We start from the raw sequence: 25,004 nt of genomic DNA, 5'->3' as shown, positions 1-25,004 counted from the left end.
TTTCTAAATGTCGACAAGAAAATCACTGGACACCTTAACAGAAACATAGCCAATTGAAGATGTGGCATTCGCCTTTGTTACTGCCGAGGAAGTGGAGGCTATCGAAATTCGACATCTCATACCCGAAGCTGAACACGATCAACATTGTCCAAGGAATTCATATGCTGATGAGGAAATTAGATACCAGTCCAAGCTCTCTAACATTCACAGGAATTGTTCTGTATTTTTGTGATGGGTTTCTCAAAACACAACCAGATAGTGAGTGCATAGGCACTTGTTTGCAATTTCTTCATGGCCTTGCACCTTCATCATTATTTGTGCTTGTGCAACATGGAGTTGTAACAGATGTGATTAAACCTAGTCCACAAAGATTCTTACTGTATGGTAATTGATTGAATGGCAGCATCGCTACAGCCGGGAGTGTAATTTCTTTAATTCTCAACCTTTATGTTGCTTTTGTCAGCATGTAAATAACAGAATTTGATTCAAGCGCATGAAGGACAAAACACTCACTGTACAGAAAAGGAATAATTTACATGTATATCAGTTCACATACTGGGTAAACACTATGAACAGGATTAGACTATACATGTACATCAGTTCACATAAATTACTTGGCAAACAATATGCCTAACAACATGCCAAGCAGTCAAACGCAGTTGGTACTGACCCCGCGACTGGCGTCTGGGATACTTGCTCATTAAGGGCTGGTTTCCCGGACACAGATTAAGCCTCATGTGTAGCTTACAATATGTATTACATTTTATTCACACTTAATAGACAATCAACACATTTGCATTTGTTTGGTGACAACAATATTACAGACTGAACAAATAAATTGCCGGATATAACATGGGACACAACGTTACAGTAGCATCTAGTTGGATATTTCATTTATCTATGTTAGAAACGTGGATCACATGTAGGCCTATGTAATTAGATTGTTAGGATGTAAAGATAAAGATGTATTTATGCTCTAAATAGTCTTCCACCCAAAAACAGTAAACATGCATTGATAATAACCAATGATAGGTGGCAACATCAAAACAAATTGAAGAGGCTCATCTCACACAATGCTTTGGTTTCGAATTCAAGTTTCAGTTGCTGAGAAATCTTCAGTTGACTGCAGTCAAAGTTCATGACCTTTGATCGTATGATTGCTGTAAAGGTCATGCAGCCGATGTAGTCGGACAATTTTTATGCCCATATTGCAACACACTTTGAAAGTTGGTGACCATCGTTGGTCACTATCTTGACAAAAGTGAACGCGCCCATCTTCCTATAGATCCTCCCACATGCCTCTTCTGCCAAACCGGGTACCAAAAGAACCCAAAAGATCCTAATTGATTGTAGTTATAGACGTGCCGCATTCAACAAATCAGCAAGTCAGACATTTCAGAGTTTCCTAGTTATGACTAGCATGTAGCGTAACACCTGAAACGTGAACCTGAACTGATCATTTGAGTAACTGTTTGGGTTTGTTTATGGGTTCTTTTGGTACCGGGTTGGCAGAGGAGGCAGGTGGGAGGATCTATAGGAGGACGGGTTCATTGTAATGCCTGGAATGGAATAATGGAACGGTATCAAACACATCAAATATATAGAAACCACATTACAATGTGGGAGACTGTCCTCCTATAGCTCCTTACACCAGCCTCCACTTCTGTTTGGAGTTATTTTGGGTACCTGATTAGGGTTTTTTGTTATTCTCCTGGGTACTTTTGGGTTCTTTTTGCTATTATTGGGTTATTTTGGGTACTTTTAGGTACTTGTTGGTACTTTTGGGTTGTTTGGGGTGATTAGTAGGACCCAATAGACGTATAATTGTTTGGGAAATAGCAACAAAGTCAGTGAAATTACAAATAAGTCCAAGCAATCATGAGGCAGATCAGCTTCAGTTCAGTTGTAAATATATAGCAACCGACAGCATTATTTAGAAATACATTTTCAAGACACGGAGTACACAACAACTACGGACATATACATGTTTCTTCAATGTTTCATACATAAATTGCATATGCAACCCCTAACAGTGCTGAGCACCAATACACCTCCAATATACCTAACTCTTAAGAAATATGGTTATGGACTGGACTCTTCACAATTGAGACACAAAAATGAAGAAGAAATCAATCACATATTACATATAGCTTATACTGTAGGTTATTTTGGATTTATGCATTTATGGAATATAATGTACTGTTATACAGCAAAATGTCAATGATCTAATAGGATTCATTACAATCTTCTTTCTGTTATTGTGCAGATCTTCTGGTTTATGGGAATATTTCTGGCCTCTATTACCGCATAATGGCAGACAGAGATGACATCGTCCAGAGAAGAATAATAAACTAAAACATTTTTAGCAGAGCATTGCCAGGTCCTCTTAACCCTTATTTGTTTCTCTCTCAGATTTTCTCTCCGTAGTCTCTGTGCTTTGTGTCCTTGATTTCTTTCTCTCATCATCCACAGTCATTTAGGTCGCTGTTCACAGATGAAGTTGACAAGTCCTAACCCCTCTTTTGTTTTATTCCCTCTGTGCTTTGTGTCCTTTAATTCTCCCTCCTCCACTTACTGCTTCTCCTACTGCTCCTCCTGCTCCTCCTCCTCCTCTTCAGTCATCCCGGTCCCTGGTCTTAGTGGAGCCGCAGCTGGGGTAGTCACTCTCCAGCGACATGTTACTTCCCAGCCCACCCATCCTCCTGCGTAACAGGAAGTGTGTCCGTCTTTGCAGTAGCCTCTGCTGCTCCTGCTTCAGTTCCACGTAGGACCGGGAGAATGTATGAAAGATGGAGGTGACTGGGAACGCCATGAGAAGAATCCCGCTCAGGATACTGCTTAGCGCCACCACCTGACCCGGGATGCTCCTCGGAACCATGTCCCCGTAGCCCACCGTTGTCATGGTAATGACAGCCCACCAGTAGGTGGCGGGGATACTGCTGAACTCGTGGGTGGCGGCCATCTCGTTCTCGATGAGGTAGAGCAGCGGGGAGAAGAGGGCAATGGCCACACAGAGGAAGAGGAGGAGCAACCCAAACTCCCGTGTGCAGCGCCGCGCCGTCAGCCCCAGAGTCTGCAGGCCCAAGGAGTGACGGGCCAGTCGCATCACATATAGGATCCTCAGGGCGCGGAGGATACGGAGCACAAGGCCCACCTTATCCAGGTAACTACTTCCCGAACCCAGCTTCTTCTCCCCCTGGTAGCTATCCACGACCAGGGTGATGTAGTAGGGCAGGATTGCCACCACGTCTATGAGGTTCAGAGGGCGCCTCAGGAAGGCTAGTTTGTCTCGGTCCTGGATGAAGCGCAGGGTGAATTCTAGGGAGAACCAGCCCACACACACCGTCTCCACAATGAAGATGTTGTAGCACATCTGGGAGCACTTGCCCTAAGAGACACGAGATACTGGTTATCACCTGTATATACACATCTAGCATATACAGCAGTGTTCTATACACCAAGCCACAAGGTGTATAGGCTTTTGTTTTGAACTCGTTCTTGACTTTTGGTTGTTGCATGAGTAGTTTGACACTAGAGGGAGCTATGGTGCTGCCTAAAATCCAAGGTAAGTCATTGAGGTATGCCAAATTCTATTCCTCAAATGTCAAATTGTAGACTGCAGGGCATTGAACACAGACTCCATTCATTACAGCCCAAATATTTTATGTTCACAGCTTGTTACCAATATTTTTTATGTTCTCTGTTCTCTGCTCAGACAGTTCTTGCACAGAGTACGTGTTGCTTTATTCAGCTACATAAAATATTTTAAAAATCTATGTACTGAAACAAAAACATAAATTCCTGAATTTAGTTAACACAAAATAATGCTCTCCAAGGCTGAAGGTTATGTACTATTTGGGAGATTGTTTCTTAGAAATTGTTTTTCGATTGTGGATATTAAATTATTAACCAATTCCAAGCACATATGGTATGATATAAAGTGGCCTTTGAGTTGATTCTATTTCAGAAGAAAACATGCAGTATTATCACGAAACACTCCCACAGAGTAGGAAACAACTTATACCAGTGTGTCATTTCTACACAGAGTGTACAATAAGCTTGTTCTCAGACAGAACAGCGTTTAGATAGCAAAATACTCTTCTTTAATTGATTCTAACCGTCTAACAATAGAATCTATTAGGGATGCAATTTTGGAATGATGTGCTCAGGTATCAGGCTTTGGATCACCATCTAAAGTCCATCACCTCTGGGGTAATGAATTACCTTCTGGGTTACAAAATATGTTCCATGATGGTTACCACCAGATAACGGAGGCTAAAAATGAATTAATTGCTTTTGCTCCTGGAAGTACTCTCCTATAACTCACAGTGAAACCAGACTGCACTTCTGCAGTGGTGTGTGTGTGTGCGTGCGTGTGCGTGTGCGTGTGTGTGTGTGCATGTGTGTGTGCGTGTGTGTGTGTGCATGTGTGTGTGCGTGTGCGTGTGTGTGTGTGTGTCACTCCAATTTTCATTTTATCTGGCCACCGAGGCCAAAAAAAGAGGAATTACTGCAGTGATTCAAGTCAGCCATGTTCATGAGCATGTATATTCAATTCGAACAAGACTTTTTAAAATGTTTCAGATGTGTTTTCTTTGCAAATTATAGCCCATGCACATAATCCATTATTACTTTAACTTGACAAATGCTCTTTGTGCTTTACATTACAGCTCTGATATTCAAAATGTTTTTTTTTTTTACAATTTCAAAGTGCAAGTTTTGTTATCAAGTGTCTGGGAAGTGTTGCCCTGTACTGAGGCCTCCTGGTCCTCAACATTTCCACCTACTTGCTCCTCCTCCTCTCTCATAGCCGGCATGGTACTGATGGACAGGTTGACAGCTGTGATGGTGACAAACAGCACCGACAGGCAGGCAAAGATCTTTCCTGGCAGGCCCGAGTGGGGCCGCTCCACCATGTCCCTCAGCTTGTTCATACAATGTCCCATCCGGGTCTCCGTAGCCAGGGCGGTGGAACCCCTACGGTGCCCGCTGTCCGTGTCCATCATCAGCTCCTCCTCCTCGTCCTCCTGGGCAGCCCGTTCCAACTCGTCACACTCATCCACCCGCTGGATAAGGCGGCGACGGCAGCACCACTCCAGGTTCTCTTCAGGGACCCCCCAGTAGTGCAGCTCCTCCCTGAAGGAGAGGGCACACATCTCCCTGAGGGACCGCAGCTTCCCAGCCCGCAGGAAAGTCAGGATGGTGCGGAAGGCACAGGGCGAGCGGTCGAAGAAGAACTCGTTTTGAGCGATGTCATAATCATCGCAGACGCACATGATCTCGTCGAAGCTGCTGCAGAGGCGCAGCTGGCCCAGTCGGGACAGGGGGAAGTCCTCCAAGGTGGTCCAGGGTAGTTGATAACGCAGCCCACCCACGTTGATGATGACGTGGAGTTTATGGGTAGCGAAGAGCGAGGTAGCATTGGTGAGGAGGTGGTCTGGGTCCTCGGGAAGTAATTGGGCTCGTTTGTAGTAGGCCCCCTTGAGGGCCTCCTGCTCTGACAGGGGCGGGGGTTGAGGGAGGAGGAGGAGGGAGGCATCAGAGGCACAGCTCAGAGCGCTGTAGTCGTAGTCCGAGCCATCACCTGCCAGCAGCGTCATCTTTACCTATACAGGAACAACCCCTCTACCTCCATCGCTGGTCACATCCCTGTGGTCGACCTTTCTCTGGCACATGCTTACCTTTAGAAGGAGAGGAAAGGACAAACACAAAATTATATGTATCATTATTTCATAATCTCATATGCAAAGGGTACAGGTACTGGGTAGGCCTACATGTACTACAAAGGAACGTTCGTAGATTGTTCTTTGTTGGATTGTGGGTTCCAGGACCAGGTTGAACTCTTTCCTGATTAAGATCTTTGTGTTCTTTGAGTGTTAAAGCCACCAACTGATCATATTAGACATTAAGTATTGAAAAATACTTTTGCTTGAAATTATGTTTTAAAACTCCAAGTTCTCCTCCACCTCACTGGAGTTGAAGTCAGACTCTGTCTGAAAAACAAACCGGTGACTCTAAAGTTCACTGTTTTAGTGAGTGACTTTTTGCTAACGCTACATCTTTTCATTTAACTGAATTACCGACGTAACTTTGGTAGTGTAGCTTGGTAGTTAGCTACAAAATACCGTCTCTGCTTTGACCTTTCTGGCTGGTAGCAAATAAAAATGAGCTGAGAAGATAGCTAGCTGCTCGTCCTATGTCCACACAACTCGGTGGACATTTCTCGTTAGTAACTTTATTAACTGTGCTAACTTGTTTTTAGTAGCATTGGTATTCTTGGCATATTTGTTTAATGACTACCCATTATTATTTTTGATGTCAGTCAGTCATCCACAATATCTTGATTAAGATCGAAGATAATGTTGGTTAATGTAATAATGTTAGCTAGCTAGCTAGTATTCTATGTACTGTTCATATGGGGGAATGTACTTGCTAACAGAGAGGAAGGGGCAAAGCATCTTTGTTGCTAGTTAGAATTTTTTATTGACTTTATGTATCCTGCAATTTAACTTAGAAGTTCATTGAAGTGGTCTGTTCATGTCACAGATGTAGTAGGCCTAAATCATTTGACTTTTAAATAGGATAACATATTTTTCTATTTCAAGGATTACTATGTAATCAGGACAGTCGTGAAGAGGGCACGACAAAGCCTATTCATCCTCAGTAAACTAAAAATATTTGGCATGGGTCCTGAGATCCTCAAAAGGTTCTACAGCTGCAACATCGAGAGCATCCTGACTGGTTGCATCACTGCCTGGTATGGCAATTGCTCGGCCTCTGACCGCAAGGCACTACGAAGGGTAGTGCGTACGGCCCAGTACATCCCTGGGGCTAAGCTGCCAACCATCCAGGACCTCTACACCAGGTGGTGTCAGAGGAAGGCCCTAAAAACTGTCAAAGACCCCAGCCACCCCAGTCATAGACTGTTCTCTCTACTACCGCATGGCAAGCAGTACCGGAGTGCCAAGTCTAGGACAAAAAGGCTTCTCAACAGTTTTTACCCCCAAGCCATAAGACTCCTGAACAGGTAATCAAATGGCTACCCGGACTATTTGCATTGTGTGCCCCCCCAACCCCTCTTTTACGCTGCTGCTACTCTCTGTTTATCATATCTGCATTGTGTCCCGCCACCCACCACCCACCAACCCCTCTTTTACCCTACTGATACTCTCTGTTCATCATATATGCATTGTCACTTTAACCATATCTACATGTCCATATTCTTCAATCAGCCTGACTAACCGGTGTCTGTATGTAGCCTCGCTACTTTTATAGCCTCGCTACTATATATAGCCTGTCTTTTTACTGTTGTTTTATTTCTTTACTTACCTATTGATCACCTAATACCTTTTTTGCACTACTGGTTAGAGCCTGTAAGTTAGCATTTCACTGTAAGGTGAAACACACCTGTTGTATTCGGCGCACGTGCCAAATAAACTTTGGTTTGATTTGATGTGACCATAATGTACAGTTAACACATAACAGATGTGGAATCATATGAAAAACTAAAAACATTAATAAATCATTGATTCCCTGTCTTTTCTCATTATATGTCACTAATAGGCAAAAGCCTCAATAAAATAAACCCTGTTGCATGGGGTGGCAGGGTAGCCTAGTGGTTAGAGCGTTGGACTAGTAACCGAAAGGTTGCAAGTTCAAATCCCTGAGCTGACAAGGTACAAATCTGTCGTTCTGCCCCTGAACAGGCAGTTAACCCACTGTTCCTAGGCCGTCATTGAAAATAAGAATTTGTTCTTAACTGACTTGTCTAGGAAAATAAAGGTTAAATAAACATGTATTGGTTGATTTTAGATGCTTGAAACGGTTGCTGATTGTGATTGATTCCCCCTGTAATGCACTTAAAAGCTCTGTCTAATGGATAGGCAACATATGATTTCACTGTAATGTTGATGCTCGATGGACAACACCTGAAATGATCTGGGGTCTGGTTGTCTAATGGATGTAATTGTAGTGGATGCCACACATGCTGTTGATTCTTTACAGCCGTAGGGCAACCATGTATCATGTAGAGTCATGTAACTATGATAAACACTGGGGTGAGATGATAAATGTACTTGGAACAAAAACACTGGTGAGAACTTGGCAAGACTAATTCATAGCCGAAGGTGATATAGTTAAATTTACAGTACATGGGAATCAAGATCTTATAGCAAACTTCTATTTCAGGACTACTGCATAATGACACTGCATACACAGTACACCCACTCACACAGATACAAACACATAGGAAGGTAGACCTAGACTCAGCAATGTGATATCATCATAAAGAGCAGAGTGACTTCCTGCTTACAAAAATGGATTTCTAATCTGCCAAGACTGCCAATATTGGCTCTTCCCAATATGAACATTCATGCCACATTGGTTCAACAACATTGGACAAATGTAGTTGTTCTTGATGTCCCCCTACTTGTACATCATATGGCGGACCCCTATAACCTTTAGGCAGCTAAGCAGAGGCAACCCCAACCCCAGTACCCAGTTCTGTCACAACAAGCTGATCATTATCGTCTAATGATGCAACACTAAACCCACACTGTTGGTTCCTGTTACATAAAGATACCATGCACACATATTTCAACACGTTTACTCATCTAGATGAATTGATATAAACATAGCCAACCATTTTCTGTCAGAAAACATCTGCTATCCATTGTGTAACAGTTGCAGTGTAGTTTTTCCAGTGCTGCTTTGATTTTTTCAGACTATATGGTAGCTATAGCACTTAGGGATGGATTGATTGCATGTGATACTTAACACTTTTTACAATACGATCACTTCTTAGTTATACAGCCTCACTCTCTGCAACTATAAAGAATAGCCTTTTGAAATACTCCAATTTCCATCTTGCTGTGTGTGAAATAACTACCAATCCCATAATACAACACACGTTTTTAGCTGTGAATAAAAAACCCATATGACAAAACGCATAAAAATGTATGTATCAGAGTGCGTCATGGTCAGTGGGTGGTTATTAGGTGTTTGCACTGTGAGTGCCTCAGGCCAATAATTACTTCTCTGTTTCCCACCTGTCACATTAGAGTGAACCACCCCAAGCGAAGCCAACGATGATGTAGTACATTGACATTCACCTATTCCTCTCATTTAGCCTGCTTGGTTTCCCATGGGAGCAATCTGTGTTTGGTTTGCCACTGGTTGTTTCTAAAGAACAGAGGGCCCCATCTTAAATAAAAGGGAAAAAGTATCTTAACTTCTTTGGTGTAGGAGGCAGTATTTTCACATCCGGATGAAAAGCGTGCCCAGAGTAAACTGCCTGCTACTCAGGGCCAGAGGCTAGGATATGCATATTATTAGTAGATGTGGATAGAAAACACTCTGAAGTTTCTAAAAGTGTTTGAATGATGTCTGTGAGTATAACAGAACTCCAACCAGGAAGTGAGAAATCTGAGGTTTGTAGTTTTTCAAGAGATGCCTTTCCAATATACTGTGTCTATGGGGTCAGATTGCACTTCCTAAGGCTTCCGCTAGATGTCAACAGTCTTTAGAGCATTGTTTCAGGCTTCTACTATGAAAGAGGAGCGAATAAGAGCTGTTTGAACCAGTGGTCGGGCTGAAAGCCTTTCGCGGCCGTGAGCACGAGCTCCATTCCCTTTCATTTCTAATGACAAAGGAATTGTCCGGTTGGAATATTATTGAAGATTTTTGATAAAAACATCCTAAATATTGATTCTATACATCGTTTGACATGTTTCTACAAACTGTAATGGAACTTTTTTGACTTTTCGTCTGGACTTAGTCTCCGTGCCTTGTGCACTTGGATTACTGGACTAAACGCGCAAACAAAAAGGAGGTATTTGGACATAAAGATTAACTTTATCGAACAAAACATACATGTATTGTGTAACATGAAGTCCTATGAGTGCCATCTGATGAAGATCGTCAAAGGTTAGTGTTTAATTTAATTGCTATTTCTGACTTTTGTGAGCCCTCTCTTTGGCTGGAAAATGGCTGTATGGTTTTCTGTGACTAGGCACTGACCTAACATAATCGCATGGTGTCCTTTCGTAGTAAAGCCTTTTTGAAATCGGACACTGTGTTTGGATTTACAAGACGTTTATCTTTAAAATGGTGTATATTACTTGTATGTTTGAGGATGTTTAATAATGGGAATTCTGTTGTTTTGAATTTGCGCCCTGCAATTTCACTGGCTGTTGTCGAGGTGGGACGCTAGCATCCCACTTGTACCAGAGAGGTTAATAATACTAATAATAATGCACTTAATATGTATAGTGCTTTTCATTACAGTGTTGTCTTAAAGCTCTACATAGGCAAAAATATAAATAATTATAATAAAATACAATATGCAGTACATGTGGCACCGTGAGAGACATGGGCATAGATGTGGCTGAAGGATGCCCAGTTCAGCACCATGAACAGAGCCAGCCACCTCAGCACAGGAGACAGGTGTGCTCACTTCAGCACCATGGGCAGTGGCCCTGGCTGCAGCATAGTGGACAGCAGCACTGTGGAAAGCTGCACTGCCTTCGGCCCCAGGCCAGCGGAAGACAGCGCCACAGCTCTGCTCATCCAACACACCTGTGCAGGATTACTAATCAGCACACCTGCAAGGCATTCCCTAATCAACTGACTGGCACAAGAGTGCAGGCTGGACCTCACTCAAGTAAAGCAGTTAGGAAACTTTGTGGAGTAAAACTACAGAGACACTAAAAAGCTTAGCAAGTAAAATCTGTCAAACTAAAAGCTAAAGTAAAAGCGTCTGAAACTTGAACTCTTTTGTTGTGTGTTTACTCATTGCCGCTTGTGTAGTTGGGCACACCCCACTCTTCCTGACAATAAACATTCTACGTTTTGAATCAAGGCAGGAAGTGGCAATAATATGTCCTAAAAGGACTTTCCAGATGAGGTCTATATGAATGACAGTATGTAGAAATGTGTTTTAAGGCTGTTTTAAAAGTTCTCTATAGTACGAAGACGTGTCTTAGGGAATTGAAGCAATAGGGAGTTGCTGAGAGTCCGAGGTGGCTCATTGATAGAAATGAGGTCACTGATGTAGGTAGGCCTCAATCCATTCAAGGCTTTAAAACACTACGAGGATTATTTTAAAGTCAATCGTACAGTTGACCGGAAGCCAGTGGAGTTCAGCAAGGATGGGATTGTTGATTAATCCCTCTGGATAAGAGGGTCTGATAGATGACTCAAATGGAAATTTAAAGTGTATATCTGGATATGTTCGAGATGGGGTGAGGAGAAACATTTCGGTCACAATGAACAGCAGCTTGAATCTGCTCAACCACTTGAACAAACCATACAGGCCACTTTTGTGATGGCCAATGACACTGCAGTTATTCTCAACAGCATTCTGTATCTTGATGGAGTACTCAAAACATATCACCAGTAGTGTGATAAATAGGCCATTTTAGTTTCAACAAACAGTGTCCTATATGCTTACAAAATCCTAAATATCCAGTAAAATGAAATGGCCATTAAATTGGCTCATTTATTGATGCTCCAAGGATATTATACTGATAGATACCAATCTGGAAGAAACATTATTGTGAGACATTATTCAAATCCTTTCCACTTTGCCCAAAGACAGTAAAAAGAACATTCCACTCTAAATTGCAGAACAATTATGTCTTCTTCATGCTCCAAAGATAAAATGATCAAATAAATTATCTTAAATTCCTCTCCTCTTCTTCGCCCAAAGACATGGATGGCAAAGACCGTATAGATAAAACCCTTCAATCGCTCTGGCACCGTTTGTTTTCTCTCCGGAGCCAGTAGTAACAGGTGGTCCTTTGGTCTGTTTCCAGTCACAGGAGCACCCGTGAAGTAGTTGTGTTTTGAACTCTACTGTGCCTTTAAACACCTCCTTGAGGGAGAGCTGTATCTCCCAGAAATCTCTGAGGAAGAGATGAAACAACACGGAGCCAATGTTTCTGTCTCCACCAGATCGCCTAAGGTCTAGCCCTCTGTCGATGGGCCACTCCGTGCCGGTGCTATGCCGTGCTGTCTATCGCAGCTTTGCCAAAGGGCATGTTCTCTCCAGATTGCTTGTGAGTCACTGGCCTGGGCTGTGATTCTTTCTATCTGCAGAGCTCATGCGTCTCCAACTGTGCTTCGAGAAACTGACACTAACTGTCTTTGAAAAGCACTACCAGATTACACAGGACACTTCAAGTGTCTGAGAAACGCTATTACTGAAATGTTAGAGTTGTCTGTGGCTTCGAAATGTAACAGAAATACAGCAGATTTCCTACAGCGCCATGAGAATCTGACTCAAACTGCTTTGGAAATGTAGTGATAAACTCACTTCAAGTGTCTGAGAAAGGCTATAACTGAGATCCTGGAGTCGTGTTGTTCACGGCTTGGTAATGGACCAAATATAAAGTTGATCAGGGGTGATCCTTATTTGGTGATATATTCTCAATTCTGGCACACTTTAAATGAACATTGAAGTTTGTGTTAGCTTTCAGAGGCCATTGGTTTGGTCATTAGTAAAATATGTTTTGTTTTCAGATAAGTCTGTGTAAAAACAAGTACATTATAGTTGACTAATTATACAATGCTTAAATTCATCTTATCGAGTCCTTTTTGATCTATACACTTATATGTTAAGTTTAAATCCAATGTCCACATTTTCCTAATCACTTATAAATCAAATATTTACAATTCAATACTGAATCAATGTCTATGAAATTCAAAACTCAGGTTGAATTTGAATATCCAAATCATATACAGTGACAGTCAAAAGTTTGGACACACCTACTCATTCCAGGGTTTTTCTTTATTTTTACTATTTTTACTATTTTCTACAGAATAATAGTGAAGACATCAAAACTATGAAATAACACATATGGAATCATGTAGTAACCAAAAAAGTGTTAAACAAATCATTTGAGATTCTTCAAAGTAGCCAACCTTTGCCTTGATGATAGCTAACACACTCTTTGCATTCTCTCAACCAGCCTCATGAAGTAGTCACCTTAAATGCATTACAAGTAACAGGTGTGCCTTGTTAAAAGTTCATTTGTGGAATTTATTTCCTTCATATTGCTTTTGAGACAATCACTTGTGTTGTGTCAAGGTAGGTTTGGTATACAGAAGAACAAGTCCATATTATGGCAAGAACAGCTCAAATAAGCAAAGAGAATTGACAGTCCTTAAGTGTGCCTTGAATTCTAAATAAATCATTGACAGTGTCATCAGCCAAGCACCCCCACACCATCACTCCTCCTCCTCCATGCTTCACAGTGGGAACCACATGTGCAGAGATCATCCGTTCACATACTCTGCATCTCACAAAGACACGGCGGCTAGAACCCAAAATCTCGAATTTGGACTCATCAGACCAAAGGACAGATTTCCACCGGTCTAATATCTGTTGCTCAAGTTTCTTGGCCCAAGCAAGTCTCTTCTTATTATTGGTGTCCTTTAGTAGTGGTTTCTTTGCAGCGATTTGACCACGAATGCCTGATTCATACAGTCTCCTCTGAACAGTTGATGTTGAGATGTGTCTGCTACTTTAACTCTGTGAAACATTTATTTGGGCTGCAATTTCTGAGGCTGGTAACTCTAATGAACTTATCCTCTGCAGCAGAGGTAACTCTGGGTCTTCCTTTCCTGTAGCGGTCCTCATGGGAGCCAGTTTCATCATTGCGCGTGATGGTTTTTGCGACTGCACTTGAAGAAACGTTCAAAATTCTTGAAATGTTCTGTATTGACTGACCTTCATGTTTTAAAGTAATTAACCAGCATGGCTACCACAGCATTCTGCAGCAATTCGCCATCCCATCTGGTTTGCATTTGGTGGGAATATCATTTGTTTTTCAACAGGACAATAACCCAACACACCTCCAGGCTGTGTAAGGGCAATTTGACCAAAAAGGAGAGTGATGGAGTTCTGCATCAGATGACCTGGCCTCCATAATCACCCGACCTCAACCCAATTGAGATGGTTTGGGATGAGTTGGACTGCAGAGTGAAGGAAAAACAGCCAACAAGTGCTCAGCATATGTGGGAACTCCTTCAAGACTTTTGGAAAAACATTCCAGGTGAAGCTGGTTGAGAGAATGCCGAGAGTGTGCAAAGCTGTCATCAAGGTAAAGGTTGGCTACTTTGAAGAATCTAAATCTTTTGATTTGTTTAACACTTTGTTTAATGTTGGTTACTACATGATTCCATATGTGTCATTTCATAGTTTTGATGTCTTCACTATTATTATACAATGTAGAAAATGTAAAAAATTAAGAAAACCTTTGAATGATTAGGTGTGTTCAAACTTTTGAGTGGTGCTGTATATTTCTTTAGTAATATTCCTTACTTTTTATTTGTTTTGTATTCTCTGTCATTATTTAATAATCCTGTCTATGTGGTGTGAGTAGAGTGGTAACTATTTTTCACCCTCTACTACAAACGTGTCTTACTTTGCCAAAATGTATCAAAACAAGTCTGCCTGGAGGACTGGGTCCCTGTTTTTCTAATGGCTTGTGTGCTCTCCTCTCAAGGGAGGACTATCCTTCCCATCAACCCCGTAACAGTGTCTACGTACTGTAGACCGAAAACCATTTGTTTTTGACCCCGATCTCAAATGCGTGGTGCAAGTAGGCTATTCAAGATGACAACAGTATACAGCCTGGCCTGGAGTCTTACAGTCTCCTCTAATGACCATTCAGACCACATAATGACCATCTGAACAACATTGTTTTCTTTTAGAAACCCATCTAACTTAATGAACTCGAAGTGGGTAGTGTTGAAATGGACTTCTGACCACAGAAATACTGAGCCAATACTCTGTCTCTGTCTCTCTTGCTCGCTCTCTCCCTCTCTGTTTTCAAATCTGTTTTTTTAATGCAGGCAAGATTCAATGCCTGGAGCAAACCTTACATTGTAAGACCTATGCCAACAGAACCTCCGGCAGGAATTGTGGAATAGAAAAAAAGACCCTTTTCTGATGTAAGTGGGTGGATTTAATAAATACGGACTACATTGGAACAAGAAATATCTCAAGGGATGTAATTGCCTTGCTAGCCCTCACCGTGGTCCACAATATCCAAATGTGATTTACTTTAATCCACACCATAATTTAATACTTTTACTTTATATCTTTCATATAACCAACAGTTGGTTTCATACAGTATATCGTATATTTTACATACTGTACTACCATCTTTATCTTTCCTGTCGCTCTTATTTTAAAAGAAAATCCTGGGGCAGTGCAGCGCCAGCTGTGCCACCAGAGACTCTGGGTTTGCGCCCAGGCTCTGTCGCAGCCAGCCGCGACCGGGAGGTCCGTGGGGCGACGCACAATTGGCCTAGAGTCGTCCGGGCACCAGCGACTCCTGTGGCGGGCCAGGTGCAGTGCACGCTAACCAAGGTAGCCAGGTGCACGGTGTTTCCTCCGACACATTGGTGCGGCTGGCTTCCGGGTTGGAGGCTCGCTGTGTTAAGAAGCAGTGCGGCTTAGTTGGGTTGTGTTGTGTTTCGGAGGACTCATGGCTTTTGACCTTTGTCTCTCCTGAGCCCATACGGGAATTGTAGCGATGAGACAAGATAGTAATTACTAACAACAATTGGATACCACGAAATTGGGGAGAAAAGGGGGTAAAAAATATGTTTTTAAAGGAAAATCCTTTATGCCATCTTTCTAATTTATGTGTGTTGTGGGGAATCTTTCGACGCAAAGCCTATGGAGATGTCCTTTCTTGCAGTTGCAGTTGTCTTTCCTTCAGTAGATTCTTTCCACTCTTAGCAAATGTCAGGCCGCTAATGGGAATTATTGAACTTTTACCATTTTCTCCATTAATCTTAGTGTTCCGTCCTTGTCCTTCTTCGTGCCCTCTGGACTACCCAGACAGAAACTGAGAAGACACTGCCAATTCCTCCTTTTCTGCCTGGCTGCTCCATATTATGCCTCATCACTCCTCCTCATCCCCTTAAGTCACCACACCGTGACTGACAATATTTCGGGTAGCACCCAAATGCTCACCCTCAACCCTACACCTTCCACCCTCCACCTTAACGTAACCTCCATATTCTTCTTTCTGAAGTGTCTTGACTTACTACGGCACTGGTTTGGAATAGAGAGTAGTTTTCCCTGTCATATTTAAGTTATCATTAGGCTACAGAACTGGGAACATAATTGGCTAATGGACAACACTTGGGGAATTCTGCTCATAATCTACTGTATCTTTCTGCCCAAGGAACTTAGATTTTCATGTAAATTGTAGAGAGTACCTCTCAATCTTCATAATATAGATTAATTATGCCTGTAAAAGGACATTTGTAAAGCAAAATGTAGTTTCTATCTAGTTATATGAGGTAAGTATTCCTATCTTGTTCTCATGGGTTTGGTTCTTATGCATATGGTTTCTTTCTTGCCCATCCACATTTTCTGTGATCTCTTTGTTTGATATCACACTCTCTGAGTTGGAAAGTAAACTCACATATGGAACAGAACACAACTTTAGATTGCGTAATGATTACACAAGATCTCAGCTGTGAGACTGTGTGCATTACATAACCACACATTAGTATCCTGTTATAGTACTGTCCATACCTGTCTCGGACAGCACAGGGTATGCATGTTTAATTAAGGTTCAATTGACCCTAATCCTGCTCTTCACTGCTAAAAGAGTCCCAGTAGGGGTGTGCACAGACAGACAGTCTGATGTTTGATGTTCATGAAGAGAGCTGCCTGTCCTGTCTGTCCTGTCACTGCAGGGACAGAGTGTTTGAAGGGATTGCTCTGAGTGGCTACGAGACCAAACCAGACCCCACTACAGGCCTCATTGGGATGGTCTGGCAGGGAGGACATTGAACGACAGATAAAAGAGAGATGGGGGGGGGGATGAGAGATGGATCGTTTTGGACTTAAAATGAGAGAAAAAAACAACATACAGTCTTTCTGGAAGCCCTTATTAGATTTGTGTCAGCCTGAACAGAGAGGAGAAACTACTTTAGTTGATGGGATGGATTAACAAGATCTGGGCTCTAGGAAATTACAACAGGGGACAAAGTTGTTTTGTGTGGAGTTGAGTGAAGACTAGCATTTTCTGCAGAGGTAGCAAATAGAATGGTAGTGAGTCAAAGGGAAAAGTTGTTTTGTGTGGTGTTGAGTGAAGACTGGTACTTTCACCAGTGGTACTGGTAGCCAATACAATCGTTTTGATAGAGTGGTTAGTGACTCAAAAAGATGGACAGTAGGTTCCTCTGTCAATTAAAATCTGCTGTCAGCAAGGATTTGTACTGTAACATGTTATTGTAGAAAAGGATATGTCTAATGCTGTTTAATGTTTAATGTCTAAATGTCTAATGCTGTTTAAATGCACATCATTTTTTAAATGTAAGCTTCTGTCTGCTTACTGTTCAGCCAGTGTTGGTTTGCCCAAATTACTCAGACCCAAAATATCTAAATCATTCTAGATGGGAGATTTGTACTGTACATCAATTGCTATAGAATATTTAATGCTGGAACTAGCCGACGTTTCAAGGCACTCAACTCAAGTTATGTGAAAATGGGGGAAGAGTGAAGTGTTTTGCTCTCCAATCACACACCACCTATCCCAGCCTAATTTGTGTCGACAGTTAGCCCTGACCAGAGAGCAGAAAGGGCTCTGTAGACTATTTTCCTCAGGTGCATTGAGAATGTAAGTTAATTAATGCCGTTAAAATGGCGACTCTGCGGTCTGAACTAATGACATGCAAGGACTTGTCGCTCAGGTCCTCCACTTCTAAACACATCTGGGAATAAGCAGATTATATTTACTCTTGCACTGGCCCAGTCGGAGTGGAATGGGGGAGCATGACTGCCATAGATGTAAATACAAGAAAGTCATTAGTTCACCTCATTCAAATCGGAATGACCTTGCAGAGTGGGTGAAATAGATCTATAGATTACACAACATACATCATAAAGGGGTCTGAAGAAAGAACTTGCATTCTGTGCACGATTGCATTTGAGGAAAACCAAGGTCAGATTATTGGTAGTATCACAATTGATTAATGACCCTCTTACATATGTGATCCAACAACAGTGGCACTAGTAAATCAACGCAGCTCTTATTGCTTCCCTTCTTAGGTCTGGTATTGCTCATAATTTGCCATTAATCAATTTCCAGTAGTGGCCTTCAGAGATGTAATCAAGGTTTTGAGCATTGCTTCGTTCGTGTTGCCGCTTGCAACTAAATATAGAACATCTGTGTAGGGGTTTACAGTGTAGAGCAGAAATATGTTAGGTACTGTATGTAGAGTGTGGAAATGCCTAAAGCAGCCAAAAGTCTCTTAGCTCCTTATGCATAGACTCGACATTCATGTAGTCAGACTGATATAGCTATCAATGTCTGTCTAACTTGTGTCTCCAAGCCCTGAATACATCAATGTATCGGGTCTCTACACTTACAACCAAATATGGGGAACTGTGGGCAAGGAGCATGATAAAACAATGTTATGAGTTTTTGACTCCAGAAACATATATTATATTGAGTGACCTATCTGTCAATCAATAGTATTCACTCTCTAATGTTTAATACGTCTGTCAGACTGTGAAATTACTAGGTACCAATAATGCATTGTGTCTTGTGAAGCTCTGCATTACTCTGGACGCTGACCTCTCTTTTGATGAAAATATCAAGACTGTTTCAAGGACAGCTATTTTCCATCTATGTAACATTGCAAAAATCAGAAACTTTCTGTCCAAAAATGATACAGAAAAATGTATCCATGCTTTTGTTACTTCTAGGTTAGACTACTGCAATGCTCTACTTTCCGGCTACCTGAATAAAGCACTAAATAAACTTCAGTTAGTGCTAAATACAGCTGCTAGAATCCTGACTAGAACCAAAACATTTGATCATATTACTCCAGTGGTAGCCTCCCTACACTGGCTTCCTGTCAAGGCAAGGGCTGATTTCAAGGTTTTACTGCTAACCTACAAAGCATTACATGGGTTTGCTCCTACCTATCTCTCTGATTTGGTCCTGCTGTACATACCTACACGTACGCTACGGTCACAAGACGCAGGCCTCCTAATTGTCCCTAGAATTTCTAAGCAAACAGCTGGAGGCAGGGCTTTCTCCTATAGAGCTCCATTTTTATGGAATGGTCTGCCTACCCATGTGAGAGACGCAAACTCGGTCTCAACCTTTAAGTTTTTACTGAAGACTCATCTCTTCAGTGGGTCATGTGATTGAGTGTAGTCTGGCCCAGGAGTGTGAAGGTGAACGGAAAGGCTCTGGAGCAACGAACTGCCCTTGCTGTCTCTGCCTGGCCGGTTCCCCTCTTTCCACCGGGGATTCTCTACCTATAACCCTATTACAGGGGCTGAGTCACCGGCTTACTGGTGCTCTTTCATGCGATCCCTAGGAGGGGTGCGTCACTTGAGTGGGTTGAGTCACTGGTGTGATCTTCCTGTCTGGGTTGGCGCCCCCCCTTGTGTTGTGCCGTGGTGGAGATCTTTGTGGGCTATACTCGGCCTTGTCTCAGGATGGTAAGTTGGTGGTTGAAGATATCCCTATAGTGGTGTGGGGGCTGTGTTTTTGGCAAAGTGGGTGGGGTTATATCCTTCCTGTTTGGCCCTGTCCGGGGGTATCATCAGATGGGGCCACAGTGTCTCCTGACCCCTCCTGTCTCAGCCTCCAGTATTTATGCTGCAGTAGTTTATGTGTCGTGGGGTTAGGGTCAGTTTGTTATATCTGGAGTACTTCTCCCGTCTTATCCGGTGTCCTGTGTGAATTTAAGTATGCTCTCTCTAATTCTCTCCTTCTCTCTTTCTTTCTCTCTCTCGGAGGACCTGAGCTGTAGGACCATGCCTCAGTGGCCAGACCTGGCATGATGCCTCCTTGCTGTCCCCAGTCCACCTGGCCGTGCTGCTGCTCCAGTTTCAACTGTTCTGCCTGCGGCTATGGAATCCTGACCTGTTCACCGGACGTGCTACCTGTCCCAGACCTATTATTTGACCATGCTGGTCAGTTATGAACATTTGAACATCTTGGCCATGTCCTGTTATAATCTCCACCCGGCACAGCCAGAAGAGGACCGGCCACCCCTCATAGCCTGGTTCCTCTCTAGGTTTCTTCCTAGGTTTTGGCCTTTCTAGGGAGTTTTTCCTAGCCAACGTGCTTCAACACCTGCATTGCTTGCTGTTTGGAGTTTTAGGCTGGGTTTCTATACAGCACTTTGAGATATCAGCTGATGTACGAAGGGCTATATAAATAATTCTGATTTTATTTTGATTTGAAGCTTAAAGTCTTTTTGGCCCTTTTGAATAGAACATGTACTATATTTTCTGTATGTTGCTCGGATGCTACAGCTACGGAAGTTCAACAAAATCTGGCAAATACATTTTATTTTTTAAAGTGACTTACCATGTACCATATGTAGTATATCGGCCACTCTATTCCCATGTAGTGATCTACGGTATGCTAATCATAGTCATCTGTCAGAGACATGGAGATGGAGCGATAACATTATAATAAATGAACAGATGGGACCCATTGGATACAATCAGAGTGGACAGTAGCTAAAATGTTAATGTCCCTTGAAGAACAGTATATCATTCATATTAAATTCAAAAACCTGAGGGGAAATGTAAACTTGCAGTATATACACATAGTGACTGTACATGTGAAAATATCAATGTGTGCAAGAGTATCATTATAAAAACGTCATAATTCTGTCATCTGAATTACATCACATTCAGATGACAGAATTATGACGTTTTTATAATGATACTCTTGCACACATTGATATTTTCACATGGTTGACTCATTTTCTCCAACTAACTGTTGCTGAATATAAACACATGCTCGTTAGATAAACATGATCATAATCATGGCAACTGTGGGGGTGATTAGTACATTAGCAATTCTAATATTACACCACTCAATGGTCTATCATGTGTTATACTGAAAATGACAACAAATTACAGCCCCTATAATGTTGATAGGGTGGTCAGCATCAACAGATGCACTCTTACTGAAGTCTTGGTGAATACTGATAGCACTTAGTTGATACCGCCATGCATTTTACTGTTACATGAGCTGTCAAAAGGGATTGATATACGTTACAGTATGTGTATTAACATCCTCTGAGACGAGGTAAATAAGAACAAATATGATGAAATACTCACTGTGGTCGCGTATCAGTTCTTCCCACAGCTGTGAGTTTTAGTTCGTACAAAGTGATCAGAAATACAAGAAAACCTGAAGTCCTAACTGTTGCTGTCGCTTCTGCATCGAACACCAACTCTGCTCTCTCTGCGCACAGGAACAAGGCTTATAGAGTACTAGCAGGCTATTTGATGATCATGAGCAACAGGCTATAGGCTCCCCCTTCCTCTACATCAACAGCTAGTCTCGCAGCTCTGACATCACAGGTGGGATGTGCTATTCTGCCATTATTCTGAGAGCTTTTCACAGAAATCCACAGCAACCAGCATCTAACTGGTGAGCATAGCGGAGGGTTCCACCTTCGAAAGAGGAATAATCACTCATGTGGACGGTTTATATTTATACAGCTCCGGGCGGCAGGTATCCTAGTGGTTAGAGCGTTGGACTAGCAACCGTGAAGGTTGCAAGATCGAATCCCTGAGCTGAAAAGGTACAAATCTGTTGTTCTGCCCCTGAACAAGACAGTTAACCCACTGTTCCTAGGCTGTCATTGAAAATAAGAATTTGTTCTTAACTGACTTGCCTAGTTAAATAAAGATATATATATATATATAAATTGCGACCCCTGAAGTTACCCTCCTGAGGTTCACATAGTGTGGTTCCTCATCACTCTTGTGTACTCCGACAGCCGTCACTGTGTCCAGAGTTAGTGGTTGGTGTAGGTACAGTCGACCATTGTCAATGTACAAAAAAAGCGTTAACAGTACAAAAAATGTGTTCTTTTTTTCACTGTCAGATACCCTCTTCCTCCATCCTATTCTCTATGTCCATTTCAAAATGTTACAGATATAGCCTACTATCTTAATTTGACCAGTTTCTCAGCAGGGAAATAATCCTGCAGCAACAGAAAATGTGAATTATTATGTGGATTATAATTGTTCAAATTGCTCAAACCCTAATTGCTCAAACCATACACTCCAACCTGAGCACTCCGTTCTGGCGCCTCTGGTCTCTTGGCCCTCCCACCCAGCTCCTGTTCAGCCCAGTCCAAGCTCTTCTCTGTCCTGGTCAATGGTGGAACCATCTTCCCCCAGAAGCTAGGACAGCAGAGTCCTTGCCCATCTTCAAAAAGCACCTGAAACCCTACCTCTTCAAATAGTATCTTAAATAAAATAAAAACTCCTCACATCAACTAACCCCCCCCCCCAACACAATTGCACTTGGACCCCCCCTAGCTCTGACTTTGCAGATAGCTACTTTATTGAGGAACAGTGTACCTACTATGCCTGTGATGTACTTGTCCCACCTAACTATTCAAAGATGAATGCACTAACTGTAAACCGCTGGTTTGCTGGAAAATTCTCTGCAAAAACAGATCAGATTAAGATAACTTTTTCCACATTTTGTAGTGTTACAGCCTGAATTCAAAATGGATTGAATATTTTTTTTCTTCACACATCTACACACAATATATCCATAATGACAAAGTGAAAACATGTTTTTTGAAATGTATTGAAAATGAAATAAAGACATATCTAATTTACATGTCTAAGAACAGCCCTTAGCCGTGGTATACTGGCCATACACCACAACCACCTGAAGTGCCAAATTTCTATTATAAACTGGTTAGCCAACGTAATAACAACGGTAAAAATAAATGTTTTGTCATACCCCTGGTATAAGGTATACCACAGCTTTCAGCCAATCAGCATTAAGGGCATAAACAATAAAGGCCATTTAGAATTTAACATGAATTTGGAACTTAGAGTATTATATAGAGTACCAGTCAAAAGTTTGGACACACCAACTCATTTAATGTTTTGCTTTTTTTGTGACTATTTTCTACATTTCTACACAAAATTATGAAATAGCACATATGGAATCATGTAGTAACCAAAAAAAGTGTTAAACAAATCAAAATATATTTTATGCTTTAGAATCTTCAAAGTAGCCACCTTTGCCTTGATGACAGCTTTGCACACTCTTGGCATTCTCTCAATCAGCTTCACCTGGAATGCTTTTCCAAAGGTCTTGAATGGGTTCGCACATATGCTGAGCACTTGTTGGATGCTTTTCCTTCACTCTGCGGGCCAACTCATTCCAAACTATCTCAACTGGTGTCACGACTCCGACCGAAGGTGGCTCCCCTTCCCATTCGGGTGGTGCTCGGCGGTCGTCGTCGCCGGCCTACTAGCTGCCACGGATTCTTTTCTCCCCCTCCTTATGTGTTTATTGAGTACACCTGTTTTGAGTTGGTTATAATTAGTGAGGCTTTATTAGTCAGCCGGCCCGCCTGGTTCTTTGTGCGGGATTGATTATTGTAACCCTGGTGTTTCCATTAGATGTACATGTTTGTGTACTTAGTGCTAGACTGTTTTCATTACCCTGTGTCTGGGGCATTTGGTTTGAGCACCCGTAAGTGGGGTGACCGTAGTTCACCGTGTGTACATTAAAAAAAAGCATTTTATTGAACTCTGCTTTCCTGCGCCTGATTTCACCCTCACGACACCCAGGACCTTACAACTGGGTTGAGGTTGGGTTATTGTGGAGGCCAGGTCTACTGCTGTATCACTCTATCACTCTCCTTCTTGGTCAAATAGCCCGTACACAGCCTGGGGGTGTGTTGGGTCATTGTCCTGTTGAACAACAAAGGATCCCACTAAGAGCAAACTAGATGATTATTGCTGCAGAATGCTGTGGTAGCCATGCTGGTTAAGTGGGCCTTGAATTCTAAATAAATCACAGACAGTGTCACCAGCCAAGCACCCCCACACCTCCTGCTCCATGCTTCATGCTGGGAACCACACATGCGTAGATTATCCGTTCACCTGCTATGCGTCTCACAAAGACACAGTGATTGGAACCAGAAATCTCCAATTTGGACTCATCATCCAAAGGACAGATTTCCACCGGTCTAATGTCCATTGATCGTGGTTCTTGGCCCAAGCAAGTCTCTTCTTATTATTGGTGTCCTTTAGTAGCGGTTTCCTTGCAGCAATTTGACCATGAAGACCTGATTCACGCAGTCTCCTCTGAACAGTTGATGTTGAGATGTGTCTGTTACATGAACTCTGTGAAGCATTTATTTGGGCTGCAATTTCTGAGGCTGGTAACTCTCAAAAACGCATCCTCTGCAGCAGAGGTAACTCTGGGTCTTCCTTTCCTGTAGCGGTCCTCATGAGAGACAGTTTCGTCAATGCCATTGATGGTTTTTGCGACTGCACTTGATTGACTGACCTTCATGTCTTAAAGTAATGATGGACTGTCATAATATGAACTTGGTATTTTACCAAATAGGGCTATCTTCTGTATACCACCCCTACCTTGTCACAACACAACTGATTGGCTCAAATGCGTTAAGAAGGAAAGAATTTCCACACCTGTATTTTGAATTGCATTTCAGGTGACTACCTCATGAAGCTGGTTGAGAGAATGTCAAGAGTGTGCAAAGCTGTCATGAAGGAAAATGGTGGCTACTTTGAAGTATTTCAAATAGAAAATATATTTTGATTTGTTTATTACTTTTTCGGTTACTACATGATTTCATATGTGTTATTTCATAGTTTTGATGTCTTCACTATTATTTTACAATGTGAAAAAATAGTTTTAAAAAATGAATAAAAACCTTGGAATGAGTAGGTGTGTCCAAACTTTTGACTGGTAATGTAGGTAGAGAGCATTGAACAGAACAAGACTATGTCAATAACAAAATGTGGACAAAAATGCAGATAGTTCCAAATGTTTATACTTTTTTGGGCCTATTCCAATTTCTTTACTCTGCTCTGCTTGACGGAAACTAAGCTTTGGTGTTTGGTTAATTGAATAATTCCAAACAGAACTGAGAAAGTGCCGATGTTGCCAGTAGCGGTGTGTGGGTAACATCACTTGGGAAGCCCG

General features: G+C 42.0%; 1 protein-coding gene across 1 annotated transcript; it reads right to left on the bottom strand.

The window, feature by feature from the left end:
• Positions 1-422: 422 nt before the first annotated feature.
• Positions 423-21,255, bottom strand: kcng1 (potassium voltage-gated channel, subfamily G, member 1). The gene is made up of 4 exons (XM_046365951.1): positions 21,128-21,255; positions 20,364-20,434; positions 4,788-5,681; positions 423-3,388 (listed from the first exon to the last, which is right to left on the bottom strand). Exons 3-4 carry the CDS (start codon positions 5,598-5,600, stop codon positions 2,615-2,617), a joined length of 1,587 nt encoding a protein of 528 aa, XP_046221907.1. The 5' UTR covers positions 5,601-5,681; positions 20,364-20,434; positions 21,128-21,255; the 3' UTR covers positions 423-2,614.
• Positions 21,256-25,004: the final 3,749 nt, after the last annotated feature.

This window comes from Oncorhynchus gorbuscha, linkage group LG10 (assembly GCF_021184085.1).
Source record: "Oncorhynchus gorbuscha isolate QuinsamMale2020 ecotype Even-year linkage group LG10, OgorEven_v1.0, whole genome shotgun sequence".
Classification (NCBI taxonomy): Eukaryota; Metazoa; Chordata; class Actinopteri; order Salmoniformes; family Salmonidae; genus Oncorhynchus; species Oncorhynchus gorbuscha.
Note: the sequence above shows the minus strand (reverse complement) of the source record. Positions and strands in the feature narration are given on the sequence as shown.

What these genes read in the sequence shown, in the direction of transcription:
- kcng1 (XM_046365951.1), bottom strand. Translation starts at nt 5,600, where the DNA reads ATGACGCTGCTGGCAGGTGATGGCTCGGACTACGACTACAGCGCTCTG. An exon ending in TGAGAGAGGAGGAGGAGCAA is followed by an intron (nt 3,389 to 4,787) that starts GTAGGTGGAAAT and finishes CGTGTCTCTTAG; the next exon opens with GGCAAGTGCTCCCAGATGTG.